Source organism: Nipponia nippon, unplaced genomic scaffold, assembly GCF_047370975.1.
Source record: "Nipponia nippon isolate SJK-2023a ecotype South Korea unplaced genomic scaffold, ASM4737097v1 scaffold_8, whole genome shotgun sequence".
Lineage (NCBI taxonomy): Eukaryota > Metazoa > Chordata > Aves > Pelecaniformes > Threskiornithidae > Nipponia > Nipponia nippon.
The window spans coordinates 32,958,094-32,984,614 of NW_028262402.1; the positions used below are offsets into that span (position 1 = coordinate 32,958,094).

The window sequence follows — 26,521 nt, forward strand, 5'->3', positions numbered from 1 at the left end:
AAAGAAAAAACAACTAGTCCTCCTTTTTAAGCAATAGTTACAAGATTCAGAGAGCATATATTGCAACTGTATGATTTATAATATAATTAAAACATAGTTGGAAGATTCCTCAGAAAGATGCATCATCTTATTTGTTGTATCACTGTTCTTTATTTCCAAGAATATATTCAGTCATTCTAGTTCACTCTATGTTTATTCCTAAAACAGGACATCATTTTTTGCTTTTTCAGAGGATGAGGCAATACTCATGAAATTTTCAATCCCTGTGTAGAAAGTTACGAATTTGGGCACCTAATGAGTACATAGGCTGCTGTACCTCAAAGAATCAGAACGCTCTCATTTTTGTTGTCCTTAAAGACAAAAATTGTATTCATTCAAATTGTCTGACATTAGTGTCTATAATAGTGCTACTATTTTCAGTGAACTTAAATGGAACAAGCTGTAAATACGAAGTCCATAGGCAACCAAAAACATGGGTAAGAGACCCAGCTGATAGTTCTAAGAATATAACTTTGCCATACTGCAAATAGCAAGCCTGAAAAGTACTTAAAAACTCTTCAGTTAAAGGTGAGTAATCTGAGGACAGATAACCAAATGACCCTGTGCCATAAGATTTGGCATGCCAACTGAAAATGCATAACTGATACTTGTTGGAGGTTTGGGAGTTGTTCGTTTTCCCTTGTTGCCTCTTGCTAGATGAAGTCCCTAACCACTATGAAAATAGAGCCACAATAACATCGCAGAAACAGTGACTTGAGAATAGCTGTAAAAAAGACAAAAACTGTGTTGATCTCTCAAAGATCTGGGTGGGGCGGATTTTCCCCCAAGCAAACGAGGAAAGCCAGAAGTCATATAAGTACACGGGTTTGCCTTTGGGATCACCCAGAGATATGTCGGCCTCTTGGGGCCCGCAGGAATCCTTCCTTCTCGTCTCAAGAAACACTGAATGCAGTTTCCCACGCTGGCCAAAAGGGGCTGTGCCAGGGGAGCGAGAAGGTGGAGCTATGAGTGAGCAAGAGCAACCTGAGAATGCCTCCAGCTAACTAGACTTCAAGTGATACTCACCGACCCTGTGGATGCATTAATCAGGTGCTGGCTGCTGTTGCCCTGTGCTGCAAGTAGCTTTCAATATTCACCCAACACTCTCTTGCCCATGCTAGGCACATGGAGCTGAAGGAGACCACCTGTGATCACTCAGGAGTGCACAATTTGGCCTTCCAGGTAAGTGTGGTTTCCTTTGCTTTCTGGGGAAGGATTTAAAAACAATGAACAATGCTTACTTCAGTCCCTGAACAAAGAAAAAGCAATTTCTGCTCTCCGCCTACAGATATTTTACAACACCCCACATGCTTTGAACTGATGTCCTGCCAAAGCGCAAGGCTATTGTATAAAAAGCTGGAGCACAATTGACACATTCAGGAGTAGGCTCCACTTATTGCCTTCCTCTGCTGCCTGGGATACTGGTATCTTTGAAGTCTCCTGACTCAGTAGTACTTCATAGGCAGATGGATCTCACAACTAGCTCATCCACCTCTCCCATCTACTGTATCAGTTGCTGCTCCTTCCTGAGGATAGGTAATTTACAGTTGTGTTGAAGAGGTCATCATTATGTAGCAGACATATATCTCATCAAAGCAATGTATATTAATAATATGAGAAAAATAATCATGTAGTCACAATGGGGCATATCTTCTTTCTTCCATGCATAAAATAAGTGCAATTGTCCTGTTCTGCTCCCAAGAAGAGCACAGAGAGGAGGTAAGGAGCCAACCCAGAAGGTTCTGCGTATTATGCGCATGAAGTAATGTTAACAGCCATTTAAAAAATGCAGATTTCGAAAGTGGAAGCACCAAAAAAACTGTTAACGAGTTAGTTGTTTTTTCTCAGTGCCCAGCACCCCTGCACTTTCGTAGGCATTAGAGCAGGGACAAACAGAAATTTATGAACTCACAGCCAGGCCAATTCTCTGTACTTGTTACTGAAGGTAGAAGAGGTCTGGGAGAGACAGTGGCTCTTAAAGAGTGCTGTGTTAGCAAAGTACGCCTTGCTCTCCTCTGCAGCCCCTGAGCACAGCTAGCAGGAAGGGTAGCACCTAGTGGGTGTGAATACCAGCCTACACTATTCGAATAAGACAGAAAGGTCTTTGCAGATGCTAAGCCTGTGGAATATTGTGTAACACCAATGACATTCAACCACTCTATATATTTATTCATTGAGCTACAGAGACAGACAAGCAATAGATTGATTTGATAATCTGCCGGTCAGGGAACATTTGTGAAATGTAAGGGAGTTAGGGTCAAGTCCCTACTGCAGTCAATAGTTAATAATTCACGCTAAGTGGGACAGCTTCAAGAGGAGACAGAGATATAACTCTCCTAAAACATGATAGCCCAGTGGTTAGGGCATTCTCCTGGGTAATCAGAGCGCCCTCAACGCATCTGTGCTTCAGAGCAGACAGACAAGAATTTTGAACTTGGATCTCCTTCAGTTCAAGTGAATGAGATAAGAGAGGGCTTTCATCCTGGCTGCATTTTCACACAAAATGTGTGCCGTCACCTTCCAAAGTCTGTGCCTACATACCCATGAAGGAGAGAAGTCCCTCCCTAGCTGCAGAAGCTCAGTGCCAAACGCTCTTGAATGACCTAACCTGAAAATCACCTCTTTCCTCAGCAGTCTCTGTGGAGCACGGTACAGTGACTTGGGATAATCCTCTGCCTTACGCGGCCAGCTCACCTGGGCAATATGCAGGGAACCCAGGTGCCTCCTTTCCTGTTCATTGCAGAGGTTTGCAAGAGCCTGCAAATCCTCTGTTTTAAATAATTCAAATGCCAAATCACAGAGAGAGTCCAACAATGAAAGCTGGGGCCTGAGTCAGGTTTTCCGGTAACGTTTTTTTCCTGGAACACCAGAAGGTGTTCACATTTACAGTTACACTGTTTATCTGTGACTTAACATGTAAGTCACTCCCTAGAGAAAATAAGACACAGAAGGAGTAGGTAAACTCCTGCACATAGAAAAATAAATCACTTCACAGTAGAAGCCACTGAGAAGAAAACAATCTCATAATTTTTTCCTATTTTCTTGTATTTCAGCTTTTCTTGCACAGAGTGAACACTTTTCTTCCTCCAAAATAGTGCCTTCTATTATTAAGCAATGAGTGTCTTCCCTAAACCACAAAATGTAAAGGTGTTCTCAAAAGGGATTAATTTAAGCCATTTTAAGTGTCAGTGTGGGATTGCACTCCATAGGTACCTTCAGCTGTACCTGAGCCATTTAATGATTAACGCACAAAGAGACAGAAAAAATAAGACAGGGACAAAGTAAACCCGGGTTAGGCAGTTTGTTTTAGAAAGTAAATAAGTTGAGAAAACAGCTCTCAACATAATACAAAGCAGCTCAAGGCTAACAAGTGATGGATGAAGAGTCATATCACAGCTTTATTATGCCAAGAATGAGAAGCATTGTGCCTTCTGTTGTGGAGGGACTCTAACAGGGTGAAGAGGTTGTAATATAGAGCAACCTGCCTTTCAACTAGTCATACAAATGGCCAAAGGGGGATACCTCTTTGAGCTCTTCTCAATTTCACATTGGCTGTTGATATTTGAACACACACATCCTTCTGTACTATGATAGGATTTTCACTGCATCACAGAAGCATAAAACTTTTTCAACCGTACTGTAGTAGGCCCTCAGAAATCAGTTAACCAATGTTAACTTTCAGAGAGGGCATGCGTCCATGTAGTGTAAAGTTCTATTAACACCATCAATTACATGTTAAAAAATGCAAGATCCTGCAAAATATCAGCTACTTCTTTTGTGCACTACGCAGATTCCACCTGAACTGTTCATAGGCATAGCATCAAAAACTGTAGGTCCTGCATTATTGCCTTGTGGTAATGCCAGTACCTGGGAGACCCAGAAGCAACTTTTTACCTCATTAACAGCTCAAAATGGTCTCAAAAGAAAACAGACAACAAAACCCAAATGTACAGTTCTGCTGTATCTCTCATTCTCTTTCTCTCTTTGATATTAGGGACATCTCAGTTACTACAGCCGTTTGGGTGCATTACAATGAGTAATATCCTTGTATTGGTTTTAAGAAGTTACATAGCTTTACCCACACTGCCAGTCTTCCCAAGCACGCTCCTACCCTTCAGTGCAACGTAACCTTAATAAAACCCCAATGCAATTGTTAAGACCTGCGTGCTAAAGTTACCTGCTTTGGATGCTACCTCGTAGCTAGAATCAACAGATGCTCTACTGTTTATACCGAGACATTCACATGTTTAATGTTGTTTTCCCCTTAAATACGTCATGCAGTTTAAGGAGCCTAAATCATTATCCTCATAGTCTCATTACTATTCAGAAGATTGTCCGTGTTAAGTGTCTACATGCCAATGTAATACATTCTGTATCTATATGTACAATAATGTCATACATAATGTATAGAAACACTACTATGTCTCTTGCATTCAATGCAGTTCAGTTAACTTCTCTCTGATGGCACCGGCTGGAGGATCGCTACAGTTGCCCACAGAATTTCCTACAACACTAACACTAACCCAAAAACTGAGATTGGATTTACCTAGCTTGTGTTTAGCCCTCATATAAGAGGCAAAGGTTTTACCTCATCAGTTCTGATGATTCACGTCTCTGCTAATGATGACATTAAACAACAAGTCACACTTATTCCTCAAGGAATGATAAGAGCTGTCTCATGAAAAGGAATGGTAGGTGGGACCAGAAAACTCCCTAACTTTTAAAAGCAGCTCAGAGATAAACAATACAATGCAAAGGGAAGGTAACAGCTAATAAATATTTATTGTTCACTGGCCTGCTATTGTCAGCATTATGATGCATTAAGCAGTCAGTACCTGTTTCTGTAGCACAGCACACTGTGCTCTTAAGAAGTTGACTTGAGGAAGGATCCCCTTTAAAATTCTACCTTTTACTCATGCTACATAAGGACATTGGTACTGCCATAACATGTGCAGCCTTCATACTACTCCATTTCATTCAAACAAAGTTATAACGTATTCTAAAAAATGCCATTTATTTCTGTGTCTATCGCCATTCCCCACAGCTTCCTGGATACTCTTGTCTGGTTGGTTAATTAAGATTATAGGCATTATTAAGAATTTACATTTCATGGGCATCGTTGTTGTAATTTCCCTTGGAAATTATGAAGGTGTTACACTGCATAACTCCATCATATCCAGGCAGGAAATTATGCAGTCTTTTTCCATATTTTCAAAACTTGCTTTCCAAAGCCATGCTTGTTTAAAAAAAAATAAAAAATTTAACTGTGATGTACTACCCCATCTCTTACAAGAAATAGTGAAAGTTAGTTATCCCTTTAGGCTCTTTTCTTCTCAGATAAGTAAATATTCCTTGTGAAAACTGTTTTTAGGATTACTGTCCTTGTCATCCTCATTCTGTTCCTGCTTGCCATCAACAGATATTTTGAATGCCGTAGTTGCAGGGCTTATGTGCACCTTGTTATCTTCTCAGGAATGTGCAGATCTTTTTTTCCTGTTTTGTTTTTTTCTGGATTTTGCTTTCTGCCTCTCATACATTTTACTTGCTCTAAGAGCAAGTGGATTTCCTATTTCTTTTTTTTATGGCCAGCTTGTGCCAGTCTATCATTTTAACTTTATCCTGCATTTCAGGATACTATCCAACTACCCTGCTCAAGACTGACAACCTAAGCATCTAAAGAAAACAGTAATGTATTCAGAGCTGGGTGAGCCTAATTTACAACCTATTTCAAAACACCTCATGAAGATTTAGCTAGCAGAATTTAAATCTGGCAGTACATGTTTCTTATCTGCTGCTCATTTACTCATTTGCTATAGTTCAACACATGGATAATGAACATTCATCCCTCCTGCCCTGTACACTGAATTTTATCATTTGACAGGGATTTATGAATGCTACGATTATTGATTGAAAAAATTCTTCCTCAGTATTTAAAACGCATTTTAACTCCTTCAGAATCATGACACTCTGGCTAGCAAAAGGTAGTACATGGGGGAAAACTTAGATGAATGGTATTCAGTCACACTGCATATTAAAAGATAGCAAAGTTTTGAACTGTAAATCAAATGGCTTCATTTCAGCTGACTGAATGCAATCTGAAATCCAACGAAATCCAACACAGTAACTTAAAACATCTGCTTTTGAAGCATCTGTTTTCCACTGAATTAAGTATCCTGATTCTAATCTCCAAAGCTAATGTAATGACCCACCCTTAAACCATAAACACCCTTAAACCATAAACAGTTTCAACTGGATGCTCTGATAGCCCGTCTGTTTTCATCACTAACTGTCAGGGGCGAAAAAAGCGTGTGTGTGCTGTCTTTAAAAGCACAACCGATAGAAGTTAGGTGCTCTTAGAAGTTATCTGCAAAATCAGTCCTCCTTCGAAAGGCAGGGAGAGGATAGGAGGGAAGTCAAACAATGCAGTTATACAAAAAGACTTGGCACATGAACTGCTTTTCTAGAGGGAACTAAACAAACATTGAAAGAGCACTTCACTTGCAAGTATGAGATAGCTCCATGCCCTTGCTGTTTAACCAAATATTTTACAAGCAGGAAATCACGATCAGTAGAAGTACAGCAGGCTGCGCAAGCAGAAGTGCCACTATGTAACGCTTTTCATGTTGTCAACATTCAAAGTAGATGGATCAATTCTGTAATCCTTCAAGTGTGGCTTAAAGAGAAGAGACTTTTCCCATCCAGGCTTCTCTCATTTGTTTTCAACTTCCTGCTTCCTCATGTCACTACAGATTGAGTAGCTCCGTAAGTGACTTGGCATATTGCTGGATCTGGCCTGTGCTCATAACAGCTGTGCTGGCTATAGCCCCCAAGGCTCGAACTCCCGTTTTCTATTGCAATGTTTGGTTCTGCAGACATTTCCAGGGAGGTGGAAAAGGATACTGAGCAAATGACGCAGAAGCTTTTCTGCCCGTGCTGGGTGCTTAGGTAGCAATCTGCAACAGCAGTCGATAAGCACAGACAGATCAACATTGTGGTGAGGAATTCCTTCAGCAAACTCAGAAAGACTCTAAGCAAACAGGAAAAAGGAACAGGCAGGTCTCTTTGTCACTTGAATATTGTTATTCTTATGAGAAATTAAAAAGAATTCTTTTTCTTCAGGGGGTAGGGTTGAATAACATGCGTTTTCACCAAACAAAATTAAAAAAATTATATAAAGGGGAGAATGAAGAGATTGTACTGGAAGAATCAGCTGTGAAATATAAGAAAATTACTCAGCTCCATGGCAGTCATTCAGAGACTGTTTTAGTCAACAGAAGTAGTCTCTTACTGAAGTAAACTTGTTATCAATAGTAATTAACCAGTTTCTACTGAATTTGGAATATGCCAGAAATGTCATATGATGAGGTGAAATGAGTGCTTTTTATGCTTGCAGAAAATAACACAAATCTGTCATTCTGCAGTGCAGGCTATTTAGAGTTCCAGCAATCATGTGATGCTCTTACTAGTTTTCTGTTACATTACTCATACATTCATATATTTTAATTACTCTATAAATGAAACTCTTATGTAATTATTGCAGTTGAGCAGTGGGTTGGACAAAGTGACTTCTAGAGGTTTTTTCCAACACAGATTATTCTGTACTTCTGTTGCTTGTAGACAACAACTCGCATGCTTACATGCTCACTGACAAAAGTCTTAAGAAATGCCTGCTTTTTCTTGCTCGGCAACAAGTATAGAAATCTTCAGAGAGACTATCCTGGGGGGTGGGGGGTGTGGGGGGGATGTCAATTACAGAACCGTACCACTTCGACTTCACTATGCTGTGCTGTGTAGTATTTTTAATATACTATATCTCAATGCTACAGTTAAGCACTGCTTCTTGTGATAATTTTTTTTGGTTTTGCACGGTATGGAGTGCTAAGTAGAGGCTTTCATTGTCAGCTGCAGGAGCGGCTGTGGCAAACTCCTAAGACAGCATGGTTAGAAGGCAAACGAGTAGCAGAGGCACTTTTTGAAAAAGAAATACCATCCCCTTAAGGAAATGCAAAGATGATACTCTTCTCTTAGAAGGAAGAGAACTGATATATTGGCATCTGGTGTATCAGGGCTACAACAGGTGAATCAATAGCTTCTTGCGGCTCCCTCCTCTTCCCCCAGACCCACGAGGTTCCAGAAACACTTTCACAGAAATGCATTTTTTGTGAAGTTTAGAGGCAGAGTATGTCTAAGGAAAATACGTTACTGAAAAGTGTTCTGGTTGCTTCTAAGGTCATGTTTCTGCTAAAAGGCAAAATTTAATTTATGTCTAGTAGTACTGCTTATTCCTGCCTTTATCATAATTTACTATGATTCAGCTTATTTTGTATTGTCCACTTGGAAATGATAATTTTCTTAGAATGCTAAATGTATATACTAATTTACTGGTTTTATTATCATGTAAATAATGAGATAGTTTATGCAATAAAACATAGTGAAATGGCCATACCGTAACTGCTGCCATAAGAAACCACTGAAATGTAAAACATTTATATCAATTGCGGATATAAGTTATCTGACATTTTGTTTAAGCAGCTTTCTTACGAAACCAAAGTAAGAACCAGCCCTTCAAGAATCCTTAAAAAGAAATAATGTACACTTCAAAACATTAAGAAACAAGAAAACTCAGCTTCAGAATTAAAAAAAAAAAAAGGTAGAAATAGCAGAGCTGGTTATGGCTGTCTTCAACTCTCAGTACACTCTCATAAAAGGTATACCACAGAGAATTAATGTAGTAAAGCTAACTGCTCTCTTTAAAGATGCTCTTGAGTGTTTTATTCCAAGAGTAATAGAAGTATGTATTTTAAAAAAATATGCATTTACTGCATGTGCATAAGGAGCATATATACTAGACCAAAGGTACTAACAACCCGGGGAAGGCCCAAATAGGCTGTTCTGCCTTTGGTGGGGAGAAAGGCTGGATCTTTGCAAACTCGTTGAACCAGTCCTGAGGCAAAGGGCAGCCTTGGGAGGACATGTGAGTTTGAGTCAAGAAAACAGCAGATTCACATTAGACGAGCATCATCCATGACCGACACAGCTTTGTGTAATAGCGTAGCAACCTGAACACCCGAGCTCTGTACACTGAGTTTTGGGCTCCCCATACTAGTAAAATAAAACATGAAAGCACAGACATCAGAGTATTAATCAGTTCCTACCACACATGAGAAAGGCTTTCAGCTTTTGATTTGAACTGATGAAATTTCTGGTCTTGTCATGCCCCAGAATGACAGCGAAGGTGTGGATGTTATAACTCCAAAAGGTCTCGGAGACAATTCACAGAGAATCAAGAATTCACAAAATAAGAAAACTGTACATACTAATCAGGTATGTTTTTTTCTTTTTTTTTTTTCTTTCAAATAACCTTATGTAAATTCATAAACCTCAAATTCAATGTCAGTAATTGTCTGTGATAATATATCCAAGACAGATACCTTAACAAAACCTGAATTTAATTTAAAATTCATAAACTGACAGGGAAGCGAGTTCTGTTCTCAGAAATACATTAAGAAAAAAACACAGAAAATTGACAGGACAAGTAGGATTCAGAAAAATGTTTTCTAATGTCATAATGGCTTCATACAAGATACAAAAGAGGCATCAGAAATGGTGATCAGAGGGAATACTATGGACAAGGAGTTGATTTAGAAGCATTTTCTCCTAAGAAATTGGAAAAAGAGAAGCTGGAAACATTGTGCTTAGTGATACAATCCTTCAGTCAGACAGGGCATACATATTATTAAATACCTACTCATCCAAAATAGGGGAAATTTCAGACAAATACAAACTGCAGGCAAGAGCTCTGACATACAACTGGCCAGAGAAAGAACAGAAGAGTACAATGCAGATGACTTCATAATAAACACATCCATTTTGACTTCTTTTGGCTGTACGTTTGTTTAAGCCCACATAGTGAGTAGCTCACTATGAAGACATGAGAGTCAGGTTGAAAAAAAACACAGATACTTTACTAGTGTCATGTATTACTATTTTCACATCCACACTCCAGAAATAGTCTGCTATTCTAAAAGTTCCATTAAAAACTTCTAGTACTTTCCTGTGTTGTAATCATATCTACTTGTCAAGTTTGACAATGGTACTTGTAGCAGCATGTGAGACATAGAAGGTTCCTGATGCTGTGGATATTCTTTTCTATCTTCCAATGGTTTGTGGATATGATCAGAGGCAGACACGGCATGCTGCCAAAGAAATGCCTCTGCTCTCAACGTTGAAGTGATTCCAGATTTACAGTGGATCACTTTGACTGTTGTGATATGCCCTGTTCCCCTCCTGGGAACTAGACTGGGATCTGAGATCCTAGGAGAGGAAGGTGGTAGACAGTGCCTACACCTTCCTCTTCAAAAAAGCCAGCAAAAAGGAAAATGTCAAAACAAAAAGAATAAAAGGACTTTCAGAACTGATTGAAACTGCTGAAAAATGGAGAAAAGTAGTGGCAGTCAATGAAAGCTTGATTTTAATCAAAGAAACCAATTTCCCACTGAAAAGGTTCAGCTGAAAGCATTCAGCCACCACTTTGTGCAAGTGTAGCAGAGAGATGTATACCCACACCAACACTTTCTCAGGCAGGCTCTGACTGAGGCAGAAGAGTTTATTTTGAGGCTCTGCAGAGTACGGACTTTGCTGTGCCCCTGCTGGCAGAAGTCCATGCGCTCCACGCAGCCCTTGGGTTAGCCTCAGCAAGGGCCAACACTCCCCAAGAGCCAGATCTGATCTCATGTTTGGCCATGAAAAAAGAAGAAAAGGGGTTTGGATCCATTCTTCCTTTTCCTTGTGTATCTGCACAGAGTTAGACACAAAGTGATCTTTGATTTCAGATTTTCTTAACACCTTTTAATGTAGATGTAGGAAAGCATTTGTGACAATAAAATAGCAGTGTAATAATATTCTGAGCATATTTAAGTACATTGCAGACAATGTGAAAAGATGTGGATTGATGCTTTTTATATTAAAATACTCAAAAGAAAAAATAGGTTCTATTCTCATGACAAACAGTATATTTCACAAATTCAAAGAGACAGAGCCCAGCCTGTGGGTGATCCCGGTGAACTCCTGGCCCAGGGAGGAAGCTGTGGCATGGGGGAAAGCGATGGGGGAGTACAGTCTGGCCCAGGCAGTATGTGAAGCAGGGCCACTGGGGATGGCGGTGGGGATGGAGGCAGGAGGTGTGGGACATGGTCTTCAAGCTGTGACCAGGAGAGAGGACGTGGTGCCACAGGGAGTGCAGCCGCCTCCAAATGTGAAAGCATGGTTCTTTGACCCAGAGGGCTGGACTCTCCTGATGTATAACGTAGGTTCAAAAATCTTTGAGAAGCACTGGAATGCAATGTGCTCCAAATTTAAGCCCAGGAATAAATGATGTTTCAATATTATCAGCACTCACTGTCCCTCAGGTGAGAAGCCCACCTCCTACAGCTGCTGAGAAGAGTGCTCCCAGTTACCAAAAATATAGCAACTTAGTAGGTAGCAGCATCTACATTTTTCAGGTTTGCTTTATTTCACAGTCAAGACCAAAGAGAGAAAGAACTTGAGTTTAGCAAAAAAGCAGCCGTAAGTTACAGTGCAGCTCCACAGAGCCTCATGACTCCTACCACCGCGCCCCCCGCCCCCCCCCCCCCAAAAAAAAAAAAACTGCAATCAAGAGGACTGAGAGACTCCTGTCCGTGTCACGCTGAGCTTTCTCCTAGGGGAATGAATAGCAGCTTCTACATACATACTCCTCCTCACCATTTTAATTACTGGCGGTGTGTTAATTTTGCCTTTGAGCTGGTTCAAGTCTCTCACTAGGAACTAACTGAGCGCTTTCCAGGACCTTTGGTGGTGCCTGCAGCAGGGAAGACAGACAGAAGGCAGGGGCCAGGCCAAGGTCCGCAGTGCGCCGTGCTTCGCACAGCGGTTTGAGGAATGCGGTTAGCACAAACAATAGTGACACAAAAAGAAAAGGCAAACTCACCTGCAGCCTGCCACCACTCCAAGTGTCTGGGCACAGCGGGCCCGCTCCTCTCAAGAGGGTAGGACACGACCACCAGCTCAGGAGAACACTGTCTGCCTTCACCATGGTCCTGGCTGGACACCCAAAGGCCGGCAACCAGTCATGCCGCCCCGGCATGGCGTTAAAATGAGAGGGTGTGAGCGCGGTGCAAGGGCCACAGGCAGTTACGCCGCTGCCTTTGAATGCAACGGTCGCCTGCCCTGGGTGGCTGGCCCCTCCACAGGCCCCGCCATGAGCATGGAGGTACGTACCTGTGGGACAGGTGCTTTGCCTCTGCCCCTCCGGACCGGGCTGGGGGAAGTAACGCGGGGTGGGCACGGCAGCCCCCACGGGTGTGACCAGCAGCTCTGGGGGGCTGTGTTGCTCCCAGCCGCCTCAAGGACAGTCCTCAAATGTGGTGGAGGTCAGACCCGATTTAACCATTCTCCATACATAAAATTTCCACAATATTAAAGTTCTGCAAAGAGAGAAGCAACAAAAACAGGGAGTGGTCAACAGGAGGTGCTGGGCAAGCTGGCTAATTAGCAGCTCTACCATCCCTACCTGCAGCTCTCACTTTTTGGTGTGTATGCAGTTGTACTCCGTATGGGGCCCTCTTCAGCTCAGAGTAACACTGGTATTTTTTTCCCCCTTTATTTCCCCTTTCAAAATGGTGTGGATGGCTTGGAAAAGTTCACAGACATGGTCTAACCAGCGGGTTTGCCTGATACTGATCACAGCGTTGCTGGTGGCAGACAGGAGAGCTGGAGCTGTGAACTCAGTGCAGACGGGAAAGTCTTGAGACTGCTTCAGCCATCTGCCAGCGGGGATCTGTTTTTTCGCACCTTACTTAACAAGCATGCACCCCTCTCACAGCCTCCGCACCGATCTGTTTTCCAGGAGGATGAATACATCAATATTGAGAGCGATCTGCATGAAAACAAACGTGACTCAGTAGATGATGAGCAACCGCGCTTGAAAGGGTAATGTCTTTTGGATAAGTAAGTTTTCCACTCGCTTCATCCTAGCCTAAGCAACAAGCTGCTAGTGTTTCTGCTTCTGGAGCAACGGCTCTAAATTTCACTGCCATACCCCTATGCTACACAAACCTTTGTATTGCCTAGCAATTTGTGTAATACAGAAACACATTGTATTTAAAATTATTATACTTTTCAACTGACACATGTGATCATGGAACTATCCTTCTAAAGCCTTGCAAATTAAAGGGGCAATATTTTTTCTTTTTGTACATTAAGTACTTTTCCAGTATTTCCATAAGAGCCTTTTTTAAAGAGAGGTCTTGAGCAGTGATCTCTTTCAGGAAGTTAAAGATTCACTATTGTCCTTCAATTTGCATAGCTATTTATCCCAGTGCAAAATAAGAATAGAATAGCTATAAAAAAAAATAAAAAAAAAATAAAAATTGATGGAGCAGAATTTTTACACTTCCTTGGCACTGGTGCCAAGTGACCACACAGTGAAAGCGTACATCTACATTTCACTTGAGGATTAGTTCTTTTGGTGAAAACAACAAACCCTGTATAAGAAAAAGAATATTATATTGAAAAAATAAGATACAATACTTAAAATTATATTTTAAAGCCTTAGTATTTTTCTGTCATATTGAATCTTCATATAAACCTTCATACAAATCATGTTGTACTTTTCCCCTGATTTCTATGACTGCATTCTGTTATACAGCATACCATTTCAGCTTTGAACGTGTCTTTCTATCAGCAGACTCTAGCAACTCACTTACTGGCTATCTCAAATAGGAGTTTGTTTCACTCAAATTGGACTACTCAGAAAGATCTCATGCAAATGTACAAATGATATGCTTATATACAGAAGTAGCTGTGAAGATTTTAATTATGCTTTCCAGTTGTACCTACAGAATTTAAAGACTTGTTAATATGATCCGGTTTACTGATGCCATCTTATTAAAATATTGCTTCGAAAATCTAGCAAAACTATTTAGAAGTCATTTAAATATTCTCTTGTTTCTCTTCTCTGTCCTTTGGAGATTTGTCATTCCTTTAGCAGTACGTAACATGAAACACTTACTTTGTTGTTTAAAACATGTAGGGTCTTGTCTAGCAAAAACAAAAGCTGAGATTTGATAGATCAAGCATCCAAGTTCGATAAGCCTCTCCAGCGGCAGGTATCCAGTGTCTCCTCAGAAGTAAGCTAATTGCACAGGCGAGTGTTGGCACGCAAATGGCTGTACAAGGTTAGCGGGGTCTCTGCCCCTCAAACCTGGGCCCTCAGGAGTCGCTCGACAAGAGGCATCTCTTGTATTGGGGCAGAGGTGAAGCCTGTTTGGGTTTTATTCATTCGTGTTTATTTGTACTCCCATGGAGAGCCGAGGGATAAATAAGGTTTAATTCACAGGGCTTACGGTTCCTGAGGTCCCCTTGTTCTTCCAACAGCAGCAGGTACCATTGCCTTGGGCACTGAAAGCTCCTTGTGGGCTGCAAGCTGAAGAGCACTTTGCTCTATTCTGATTACATTCAGGCTACGGCTTGTTCTATGCTCTCCGGTTTTGTACCTGGTCTTGTGCTTTGTCTAGGTTTATTTTTATGTTGAGCACCTGACAAGGGCAATGGTATCTCTACAAAGTTATTTTTTGTAAATTAGCTCCTAAAAGCAGGCACTAATGTGATCTAATGTCTTTCTTGTATCTGCTCAAAAAGGGCATTCACAAAGCATGCCTGTTTTGAATGTCATCCATTTCTTTCAACAGATAATACTGAATAGCCTGTGGTCTGAGACACAACCCCTTTGAAAGATCAGTCTGTTGATAACAAGGATTCACTACATGTACATTTACTCACAGAGTACATGCAGACCAGAAAAATGATTTCTGAGTTGCAAAATACAAGCAAGAATAGTTTTGGCATATACATATATTTCACATTAAAATTATCCTTCAAATGTGCTTAAGTGATATGTGCTTTTTCAACATCTTTGGTTAAGTAAAAGCCATCAGCAACGTGCTGCACTTTAAGCCTGTATTTTCTAAGCTTTTATAAAATAACGTTTCCTTAGTAAATTAACCAGATTGCATAAGATGTTTTTTCTGTCACCTTTCAGAACAGAGCTGCATATTTATGACATATATGCCTAAACATTTAAGATATCCTGGTACCAAAGTGATAATCACCCAAATGAATAAAATCACAAGGAGACAGGTGTGTTAGAGCAAAGAAGAGATTACAAGGAGTTGTAATCTTAAAATAACAATTTTAAATCCCAAAGGACTCATAGGCAGCAATAACAGATAGCAGACAGTATTTTTTCCTTTTTTTGGTTGATGGATGAACCATAAATTTGATAAAGTAGCTCTGGCTTATTCATGCATCTGTCTCTCATTTGTCCTTTTCCTTCTTTTCCTGTTGTATCTAATCTCTCTGCTGAGATTGGGTAGACAACCCAATGTTTTTACAAGTAAACAAAAAAGAGCTATGATTTGTGAGGCAACAGGAATGCCCAGAATTAAAACTGAAGTATCAGCAATCAAGATTTCTCAGAAAGCCTGTTACTCTTTATACTGGTGAAGGATCATGTTCCTGCTCTGCTGTTCTGAGTGCTGATATGAATTAAGTTAATATCCCTTGTTTCTCTTCAATTTCTTTTAAATTAATAGCTTTTTTTTTTTTTTTTTTTTTTTTTTTAAAGTGCAGAAAAGAAGGGTATTCATGCTGAATTTTGGTGTGCATCGGACTCCAGCTGCATCTGGTTTCCAAAAAAGTACAGCCTGGATAATTAGCTTCTCTAAATATAACGTTGCCTTTACAGACTGTAGGGTGTGAGGGATGGCTTTGGAGAGAGAGCTGTGATTCCTTTTTCAGCTTGCACAACATGAGGGTGTTTATTTAGCTACAGCATTTGTCACTGAAATATGTCCACATCACCAGCATACTTAACATGGAAATCTGTGTTGAATTAACTCTTTTAACTGCTATTTCCCTAAATGTCAGCCTCCCTTGTGAAATCAGTCTGTGTTACTCTTAGTGAGATAAGAACGAAAGTGAAGTATGTAATAATTGGAAGAACAGATACTAGAATAGGACATTCAAATATAACAAATCATTTCAGTTTCCATGAGTTAGATAAAAATTTAATGTAAGTAACAACCAAATTTTCAAATATCCAGAAACATCTGTGCATGGTGTAATAAGGTTTTAGAGGGATATTTGTTATTTTGCACACACAAATGCAGACTTAGGCCTTCACAACTATAGCAACAGTACTGCTCCACATAGCAATGCTGGGCTGGCTGTATTAACAATCTTTGTGGGTCTAGTAATGGGCACTGAATCTTTAACTACCTACCCAGTTTGCACTAACCCTGTTAACAGACCTCCCCAGAGAAGAGCTGTGCTTCAGAGGCTAGCAGAACCGGCCTGCTAACTTCGGCCCATTAGATAGTTGATGGATTGGCCCATTAGATATCTGCCAGATTTTATTTTTACTTCTCCAACACGAAACCAAAGAAGTGCCCCTTAAAAGCTCTCCAGATGTCCGCACGATATTCATTGGCACTTTGGGATCCAAATTTAACCCTTAGCAAGTGCAGCATACTCCAAAGGAGAAATTTTGATCAATTTAGTCTGATCTTCCTGTGCAAATTACTCTTCTTTTTTATCTACAGCTTAAGTTTCTCTTCTGTTTGTTTTTGCATTTTCCTAGGCATTTAGAAAAGAAATATGATAAGGTCTGTGAATTTTGCAAGAAACATAAAACCAGAATTCACTATGTGATCTATGGAATTTTAGTAACAGGTACAGTATATTACACCCAGGGTTGCTGAAGCCTTATTTATTTACCTATAAGAGATTATAGACTGTGACTGTTTTCTATCTGACACAAAAACTCTTGACTCTCTTAAAGAATGCATTTGAAGGGAGGTCAAAGTGAATTTAGTCCCAGAGAAAGGTCCAGATCCCAAAACCTCCACTCATTCCCACACTTAACAAAAGCACAGATCTTGCTACACTGCTCCTACAGCATGCTTCTACTCTGACTAGCAATTACATTTGGGATAAAAGGGTAGTTCACTCTTTGTGTCTACTCCATTACTAGCCCCCACCAAGAGGCCTGTTAAATTACAGTTTTAGGAACTTGCCCAAAACCATGAAATCACAGTAAAAAGAGTCAGGCACCAACTTGGACTAAACTTAAGTCAGCAGGCTAGAAATGAAAGTTTTCTGTTCTGGCCCATATCACTCGATATCCACAGCAAATGTTTGCTAGAGGAAATGTGCTTTATGTCAGCACTGGAAAATCGTTCAGATATTATTCTTTGTCCTTTTTCCTAATCAGCCAGTAGGTTGGTTTGTTTCCTTCTACTTCACCAAGTTTCTTTTTGAGATCCTCCTACGTGAACACTGAGAACTCATAGACCTAAAACATGTCTGTGTGATAGGCATCAGCATACCATAAAGTGGTTATGAAAGGTCCGCTTACATGCTGAATGCCCTGCCCTCCCAGCATCAGCTTGTCTTGCTTTGTCATAGTACAAACATATCCTGGCTCAAGAAAGTGGGTGAGTTCTAAGGGCATGTCAGGGTTTCATATGTTAATTCCATAAAAACCAATTTGCCTTACAAAAATCAGTAGTTCTTCTTCCTTATTTGCCATAGACAAAATCAGATTATTATTTACAAGAACTGAATATTTCATTGGCCAGTGCATATTAGCAATGAACCTGCCAAATGACAAATAATTTCACAGCTACTTCTAAGCTTCCCAATTACTTGGGACGGCCATCAAATCAGGCAACTGACAAATGTTTCTAAGTGTTTCTTCTAGTTTTATTGGATAAACTCATCCTCCTGTGAAAGAAGAAACAAGACCCATTGTTCTTAATTCACAGTTTTTACACAGGAAAAAGCAGTTTTGTAGACGTGTTTAATTTTCCCAAGAGATTAACATGTTTGATATGAACTTGGCTTGGCCAAAGCATATAACCTGCTTTGACAGGATGAAAGCCACCTTTCATATCAACGAGCATATTGTAAGTAACACTATCTATGAAAGCAAAATTTTTCAGTCTTTAGGCCAAGAGTCAGAAAAGCACTTAAAAGATAAACACAGGCCTGACTTTAACCACAGCCTTTAAATTTAAGATTTTATTCTGTTTTTTAAAAGACCAACCTAACTGACACTTATATTCTTGTTTCTGTGACAGCATACTTGGCAGTAGTTGTTGCAGCCTGCAGCTTGAATTTTCAGAGAGCCTTGCCACTCTTTATCATCACTGTTTTAGCCATCTTCTTCATCTGCTGGGATTTTTTAATAGCTAAGTATGAAGACAGAATTGCTGCATTCTTTTCCCCTGGAGAAAGATATCTGGAGAAACAGTGGTTTTGGCTGAAATGGTAAATATTAATTAATTCCTATTCATGCAGAAGGACAAAGCATTAGTCAATTTACCCCTATAGTTTTATTTCATCTTATACCCCCATAAGCACAGGGAGATGGATCAATCATATTAATTGCAATAAGATCAAAAATACATACAGAATAATTCAATATTTTCCAGTTTATAGCTGTCAGGCATACCTTTAAGATTGCAATACAGTAGCTAGGTATCAAAAATCTTGACAGAAAGTGTAAAAAAAAATCCTCAAATTGAGATCAGACAAGTTTATTGTTGCAAGAGAACACGTTCACAGAATTTCAGGTCTGTTGTAGCCTTCTGCATTCATTCTGCAAGCCAGAAAGTGCCTCACTGTCACTTGTTCAAAGAGCTGTGAGATTCATAAAAACTTTAACTCTAACTTATGCAAACTGCTAAAGACTGAATCGTGTTATTTAGACACTACTTGTTCACATATCCCCATAGCAATTTTTACTTGACCTTCAGAAATCAAAACATGCCAGCCACATTTAGTGTCATAATAAGATCATGCAACCCTATTTGGGATGGTAGACATTCATCTGGTAGATAAATGGTAGAGACTTAGATCTGGTAGATATTATTCCAAGTATTCCTGAGCAGTTACAGGAATATTTAAGTTATTCCTGGGAAAAAGGGGAGCCAAACGAGACTCATAGACCAAAGAAAAGACCAAATGAAATCTCATTAAAAAGGAAAAGGACATTGGCCAGCTGCCTTCTATCTCAGCTAGGTCGCCTGCTGTCTCAGCTGGGTCAGCTTCTGTCTGAGAGAGAAAGAGCTCTAAGTCATTCTGGGTTCAAGAAAATGTCCCAATTTATTCTTAAGATTTTGAAATGGTTTTGCCACAGAGGCAGGAATTTCTAAGAAAGATGCTATAAAGATTGTGGTCCTTCTACTCAGGAGCCACATTAGAGAGCAGTCACACACAGGCACCTCCATTAGGCTATCTGGAAGTCTCTTTGAGGGAAGGAGCAAACAGAACAGGAGAGTCCTGGTGAGCAGATGGAACAAGCCAGGGGCAGTATGTGCTGTATTACCTGGGCTGCAATCCTTAAATTGTACTTATCACAGATTAAGCGCCTAACTGTAGGTCACGGATTCCTCCAAGAGACAGGTCTCTCAGGTGTAGAATGTGTTATTCAGCATTGCAATGGCCAAGCCATTTTGTGGAGTTGGCCTGCAATATTTTGATCCAGGTCTAAAAACGGGATTTAAGTTTCTAGGTACCACTGAAATCAGTGGAAGCTAAACAACTGTTAGACACAAGCAACATTAAAGAACTGGGACTATATGTTTAGTTTTCCCCTCTGTAAATGGGATGATGTATTTCCTTGCCTCTCAGGCTGTTGTTGTGGTAATTACCTTCAACATGCAAGCTGAACACGATTCTGTAATAGTGGGGACCACAGAAACACTGAACACAGATGTACACATGGCTCTTGTCATTGCTTCTGAGATAGCTAAAATTGTTGTGACTAAAAGTTATTTTTCTAAACAGACTACAGCTGGTTACAAAGAATTATATAGTTTATAACCTGCTCCTCACTAGTGTGTGTTTCATAGACCCACCAGTTAAACAGCACAGTGCAATTCATAAAAAACACAGTCTGTCTTGCCCAGAGCTAAGAAAAGGTTCAATAAAGAAGACAGGAAAGGAAAAGGAGAATGGAAATGGATGGAGGCTATCTTCTCACACTTCATTTAATAGGAATAACACCCAGACAAGAGTCACTCGTGCTTTATTGGGTTTCCCTCACACTCTGACCTTGGGGACATGGTTGGAGGACATTTCTTCAGGATGCCACCAAGGGATTTTGTTGTCAATGTTGCCTCAGCAAAGGCAGGTTCCTGCTTGTGCAGAGCTACACGTTTCAGCTTAATACATTGCTCAGACAGTTCATTCACAGACAGAGATGTAAATGTTGTGGGGAGAGGAAGGGGAAGGAATATCTGGTCTTCTTCAGGATGTCACGCCTGACACTTTTTTTTCCTAGGGTGTTGTGTACAGCTCTTATTATAACTGCCATCTGCTGGCTCATCTTTGACACAGCAAAACAGGGATCCCGCCAGCTGATCTCCTTTGGTGGACTTGTGACATATGTTCTCTTGATGTTTATCTTTTCCAAATATCCAACCAGGGTGAGTATTTAGTCCATGTTGGATCTTTTGCTTTTTTTTTTGTTCAATGTTTCAAAAGCTATTCCCTACCCTAGCACCAAGTTCAGTAAGAGTAACAGAAAACCCATGAATGTCAAGATTTAGGCTTGCCAAAACCCAGTGATGTATTTCATTTCTGAGGAAAGTAATTTTGTTCTGACACCTTGGGGAGCATGTGTGGGGCTGTACCAGCATCTGGCTGTCACTATTTTGGGATGCCACTGCCCATTCTTTGTTCAAGCAGATTGGAGCACATTTGCTCCTGCAGCATCAGTGCAAGCTGAGGCAGGCCTGCTCCATGCTTTCCAACAACAGGAGGCTCACCACAGTCCTCAGGACATCACAGGCACTTATTTGAGGACACTGTCATCACATCAACACAAATTGCATGGAACTGGAGATATGCTTCCCTCGTGTAGCTCTTAATCCCTCACAAGTTTGATTCCCACTGCAAACGCAGCAGCTGAGGCCAAACTGAGGTCCTCGCTTTTTACTAACCCACTCCCATAGGCTTGTCAATGCCATTTATTTTAATTTTCCAGCTGAGATGTCCACTCTGTACTGCTGTGATATTACAAAGGGATTACTTCAGCCACCACAACTCCCACCTCAGCTTTTACCCTTGTGTGCATGCCTAGCGTACAGGGCACGCTTTCATCAGTCATATATTAATCCATCATCCAGATCAACAAGTTTCACCAACACTTTTTCAACACTGCTGCATCAGTGCTGAGACTTTCTTAACAGAAAAAGTCCCCTCAGCAGGATCTAATGGACCGGCCACTCCCCGTCCTTTGCAACTGCTGCTGTCTCCAACTGAGGTGAAAACTCCTGTACTCTAAATGCTTTGTGCTCTCCCATGGGTCCTCATGACACCTAATTGGTTTGTGTTATTCAAATATCATCTGAATAAATTAGAGAGTGCCATCTCAGCTCTTTGTCTTGTAAATAATCAGATTCAATTTTCACAAAACAAAGATATTTTCCGAGGTGGCAGAGCAGAAGTCTGCAGTGTAGTGAAGAGGCACTGGTCACAGGCAGCCACAGTTTTTCCTAGAACTGCCTTTATGTCGTATCAATCGCAATATCTAGCTGTGAGTAGTTCTCAAATATCAAAGCTCTTTAAACCTAGGGAACAGAAACAGAGTAGAAGCTACCCGAGCACGCAAAAAAACCTGCAGCAAAATCTCCTTATTCCCAGTCCAGATACGTGAAGTATCTGCATGCTCGGTCACTTGTTTTTTATGTTTTCATTCCAGGTAGGAAAAAGAAAAATCATATCTGCTGCCCTCATGTATATCTGGCTTGTATCAGGAATAGTGTGGCCAGCAGGACCAGGGAGGTGATAGTGCCCCTGTACTCGGCACTGGTGAGGCCACACCTCAAGTACTGTGTTCAGTTTTGGGTCCCTCGCTACAAGAAGGACATTGAGGTGCTGGAGCGTGTCCAAAGAAGGGCAACAAGGCTGGTGAGGGGTCTAGAGCACAAGTCTTATGAGGAGCGGCTGAGGGAGCTGGGGTTGTTTAGTCTGGAGAAGAGGAGGCTGAGGGGAGACCTTATTGCTCTCTACAACTACCTGAAAGGAGGTTGTAATGAGGTATAGTCTCTTCTCCCAAGTAGCAAGCAATAGGACAAGAGGAAATGGCCTCAAGCTGTGTCAGTGGAAGTTCAGGTTGGATATTAGGAAATTTCTTCACTGAAAGGGTAGTCAGGCATTGGAACAGGCTGCCCAGGGAAGTGGTTGAGTCCCCATCCCTGGAGGTATTTAAACAACGGGTAGACGTGGTGCTCAGGGACATGGTTTAGTGGTGGATCTGGCAGTATTAGGTTAATGTTTGGACTCGATGATCTTAAAGGTCTTTTCCAACCTTAACGATTCTATGATTCTATGATCTATTTCATTTATAAACTGTAGCACAGGAAGAACTCTCTCTGCTTTTCCTTTACAATCTGTGATGGTGAAATGGGCATGGCCATACTTACCTAGCCAGGCTTTCAGCAGCTAGCTCAGATGGAGACATCCACATAGCAGAGCTCTCAAATTAGGAGAGGTGATTCACGCTCCACGTCCCCTACAACCTGTTTTGGCAGCTGCTCCTATCCTGCAGTATATTCAGACAATCCCCTTACATTCTTTTAACAAACATCCAAAGTAATTTAGTATTTATTTAAATAACAAGTGATTTGTTTATTTTTCTGTCCATCTAGGTTGCTTGGAGACCAGTATTTTCAGGAATAGGAATGCAATTTATTCTTGGGCTTTTTATTCTGAGGACCAAAGTGGGGTTCAATGTGTTTAACTGGCTAGGCATTCAGATGCAGGTAAGCTATTGGGCACAAAAAATTATTTTTTCTATAATTTTCTGTCTTGAGACTCTTACATAACAGCCAGACAGTTCAAGGGTCCATTTGCCCCCAGGGGTTTTCCCCTGTTGAGAAAAACTGGGTTCTCAGAAGGGTAACTGACCACCTGAATTCAACATTCTCATTTCTTTTTTGTTCAGTTACTACAAGACCATGTGGGACAGGCTGATGAGTAATGGCCAGAGTGACCCTGTTTCTTAATCACTTTACCATCCTTGGACTGAAATTATAACTTGCACTTTCCAAACACAAAGCCGCTATTGTGCCAGGGCACTCATAGAAACTCTTAGAGCTGGCCCAACTCCAAAGCATCTTTCAATAAACCTGATATGCTGAAAAGCCTTGAGATTTAGCACTGTTGTCTTCAGAGTAGCCACAGTCCTGGCTCTTATGACATATAAGAAAATGAATTCAACTACAAGTGGCAAAATCCACAGCTGCGAGCAGCAAAGGCTCTCTAGAGAGGGGACAGGATCCATCCATAGGTGTCCCTACAGGCAGTCTGTAGGCACAAAGTTTTTTAAAAGAGTCCATTACCGTAAAGTAATAAATAACAGAAATCCAAAATGTAGATCAGAGAGTACCCACTGAAGGGCATTCATACTTTTCACCCCAGGGATACTATTCACACAGCTGTTCTTCACAGTACAGATAATTAAAAGCATTTAAAACAAGACAGTGCAGAATGTACTGTCTCTGCACGGGAGCGAAGGCACAGGTCTGACGTCTGTCTGGCTAATAATCTGCAAGGAGTGGAAGTCATCTGGGTTTTGCCACCAGGTTCTCAGTCTCCCTTTTCCGTCTCCAACTGAAGTGGGTCTGGTGCCCCCTTTCATTATCTCCATATGGGTTACAGTCACTCCTGTCATAACTCATTAGCTATTACATGACCATTTAAAACTGTATCATTAATTGCATGTGTTGGCATCAGGAGTATAAAAATGCATCACCGTATCAGAATTAAAAAGTAGACTATTTTTTTAGATTAGTTTTTGGCTACTCCTTTCAAAACTCATTACTTCAGCCATTAAATCTCAGTTTTAAACTGTATTGTGAGTGTAGAAATGCACCACAGTATCGGGATTAAAAAATAAATTCTTCTTTTAGTATAGCTTATGGCGTTTATCGTGTTGGGTACTGAAGGAAACCGTGGTCTATGCCCTTGCTGTTTATCTACATACTCTGAAGCAGCCTGCATTCTTAGCAGAGGAGAGCAGAGACCCTCGGTTCAGCCAGACACAGTTAGTGAAGCCTGGACCTATACAGAGCAGAGCACAAGCTTCTTGGACCTCACCAGATCTCTGCAAGACAACTAGCAATATTTGCTTAGTTTTTGGCAGGGACCCAAAACTTATGGCTAACTTCCTTTGCTTTCTGTCCCTAGACTTTTCTGGAGTACTCTGACACAGGTGCTAAGTTTGTGTTTGGTGAGAAATATATGGATCATTTCTTCGCTTTTAAGGTAAGACAGGTTTTATATATACTGTATGTGGCAGATAGACAACAGAAAAAGGAACAGTATGTCTTGTGATACCAGTGCAGCCACCAGAGAAATCAGCTAAGAGGTAAACTATTCCTTACTGTGTCACACTCCGAACAGAAAATTTGGGAACCCCACATAAAGCCCTTGATTTACTGCCGTACACTGAGTTACGTTACACTTATTTAGTCTAATTATAACAACATATATTACAAGTAGACAGAACTTTGGGATATGTTGCTACAAGGAATAGGTTAAAAGGCTCCTACCTGGTCACTGAAAGAAATATTGCCTCCAGCCTATCTTCCCCACCTCTCCACAAGTAAAGGTGCTATATCATGCTATGCTGTTCTACCCTAAAGTGCTGTGCAGACCACTGCCTCACAGACATTGCCCCTGTAGAAGTGGAAAGCCTAGGTGTATGCTTATACCATGTAGAAGAGGTAGAAGCTGCCCATGCATAAGCAGGACGAATTACATTACATTATTATTACATTAATAAGATCCCAGTGAGATTTCCCAGCTTTTCATCAGGAGACCTTGTTGGGAAAATGCTGGAATACAGCTTATGTGCTCTGTGCTCTCTAACCCACACCAGCATCCTGTCTGGTTTTGCTCCCACACATAGCCCATACCATAATACCTGCTTAGGCTTGAATCAAGAACATATAAAGCAAAAAAAAAAAAAAAAATCAACCATGATAAATGTATCAGGACTTTCTTGGAGACCATTCTTCTGTCTGGTATTTCAGACATTTGACCGTGGGTTTACACAGCTTTTATCTTCTTTTTTTCTGGAGCTGATATTCCAAACTGGATATTCTTCACAATTAGCTCTTTCACTATTTAAGAAAGAAGATGCTACCTGTAAAATATGCTGCTACTAAGAACTGTCAGAACATCTTAGAGGAGAAAAAAAATTAAGCATTTCAGCAAGAAATATAACTTATATTTTAATTTTAATTGCAATAATTTTGTACCTTTTGTTTCACTTTCCAGTCTACTCTCACCTTTACTTTATTGAGCACTCAAATGACAATTTGCATTCACAGCTACATATTTTGGGGGTGAAATGGTTTAATTCCCACTCCCAATGCTTTTTTCCCTGTGTTTTCCCACAATGCCTTATAAATATGATTTTTTCAAGGTGATTTTTTAATGCCTCAGTGGTGATGCAAAATACTTTGCTGACTAAAGCCATAACTAGGGACCAGACAGTCACAAGTTTGCTTCTGTGTATGCCCACATCCATCAGTCTTATTCTATGGGATAAGCCAGCAAAAGATGTGGAATTTCTAGAAGAGGGTAACAGGAACAAGTAGGTTATTTTCACACTGAAAAACGAGAAAGCAAAACCCATGAGTTGATTTTCAGAACTGCATATGTCTTGGTATAGGATTATATATGGTAAACAGAGTGGCAAAGTGCACAGCAACACCAAAACATGCTCCATCTGCTCCTCCTGTAGAAAGAGATTTCTCTCTTCCAGTGTCAGTGAATGACAGCCAGCCTATTCTCTCTTGAAACACTTGTCATTTATTTAGAGATTAAGATGGTAAAAAGTGCTTTTTTGTGTCTTTCAGATACTTTATGAGGTTTGCATGTAGCACTGAGCTGTCCAAATCTTGCCCCCATATATTTCAAAGCGCCCTCCAAAAGAGAAACGTCTCAGTCTCAGCTTGGCTCTTGAGAGACAGTAGACAAGGGACAGCGCATGTCTTCACAGAACACTGTCAGAGCCCAATTGTATCCATACTGCATTCTCAGCGGTATATAGGGCCACCTCAGTTTTCTGCTAACTTAGATGGACACAGTTACCAGAGCAGACACATCCCTTGCGTGCATCCACTGTGTGTTCTATCCCACTACAGCCTTTGAGCACATAGTCTTGAAGCACTAATTAGTCATAAATACCTGCATTTGCACACATAAACTGGGTTATTTTAAATGCCTATTTGTGTATGCAGATGCAGAGTTTTAGAGTTCTGAAGAAAACACTTGCCCACTAAACAAGCACACCCAAGTACTTAAGTAGTCAGAAAAAAACTCTTAGTACTAAGTCATCTATCCTGTTGACTACGAAAGGCAA

General features: G+C 40.6%; 1 protein-coding gene across 1 annotated transcript in view; it reads left to right on the forward strand.

Moving 5' to 3' along the window:
* The first annotated feature begins 1,164 nt into the window (after positions 1-1,164).
* Positions 1,165-26,521, forward strand: part of SLC28A3 (solute carrier family 28 member 3) — a 43,541-nt gene continuing 18,184 nt past the window's right edge. The window contains exons 1-8 of the mRNA XM_087742035.1: positions 1,165-1,221; positions 9,262-9,363; positions 12,926-13,008; positions 16,718-16,809; positions 18,219-18,408; positions 20,426-20,570; positions 22,797-22,910; positions 24,337-24,414. Of these exons, the coding sequence (XP_087598161.1) occupies positions 1,165-1,221; positions 9,262-9,363; positions 12,926-13,008; positions 16,718-16,809; positions 18,219-18,408; positions 20,426-20,570; positions 22,797-22,910; positions 24,337-24,414 (861 nt within the window). The remainder of the gene's footprint in view (positions 1,222-9,261; positions 9,364-12,925; positions 13,009-16,717; positions 16,810-18,218; positions 18,409-20,425; positions 20,571-22,796; positions 22,911-24,336; positions 24,415-26,521) is intronic.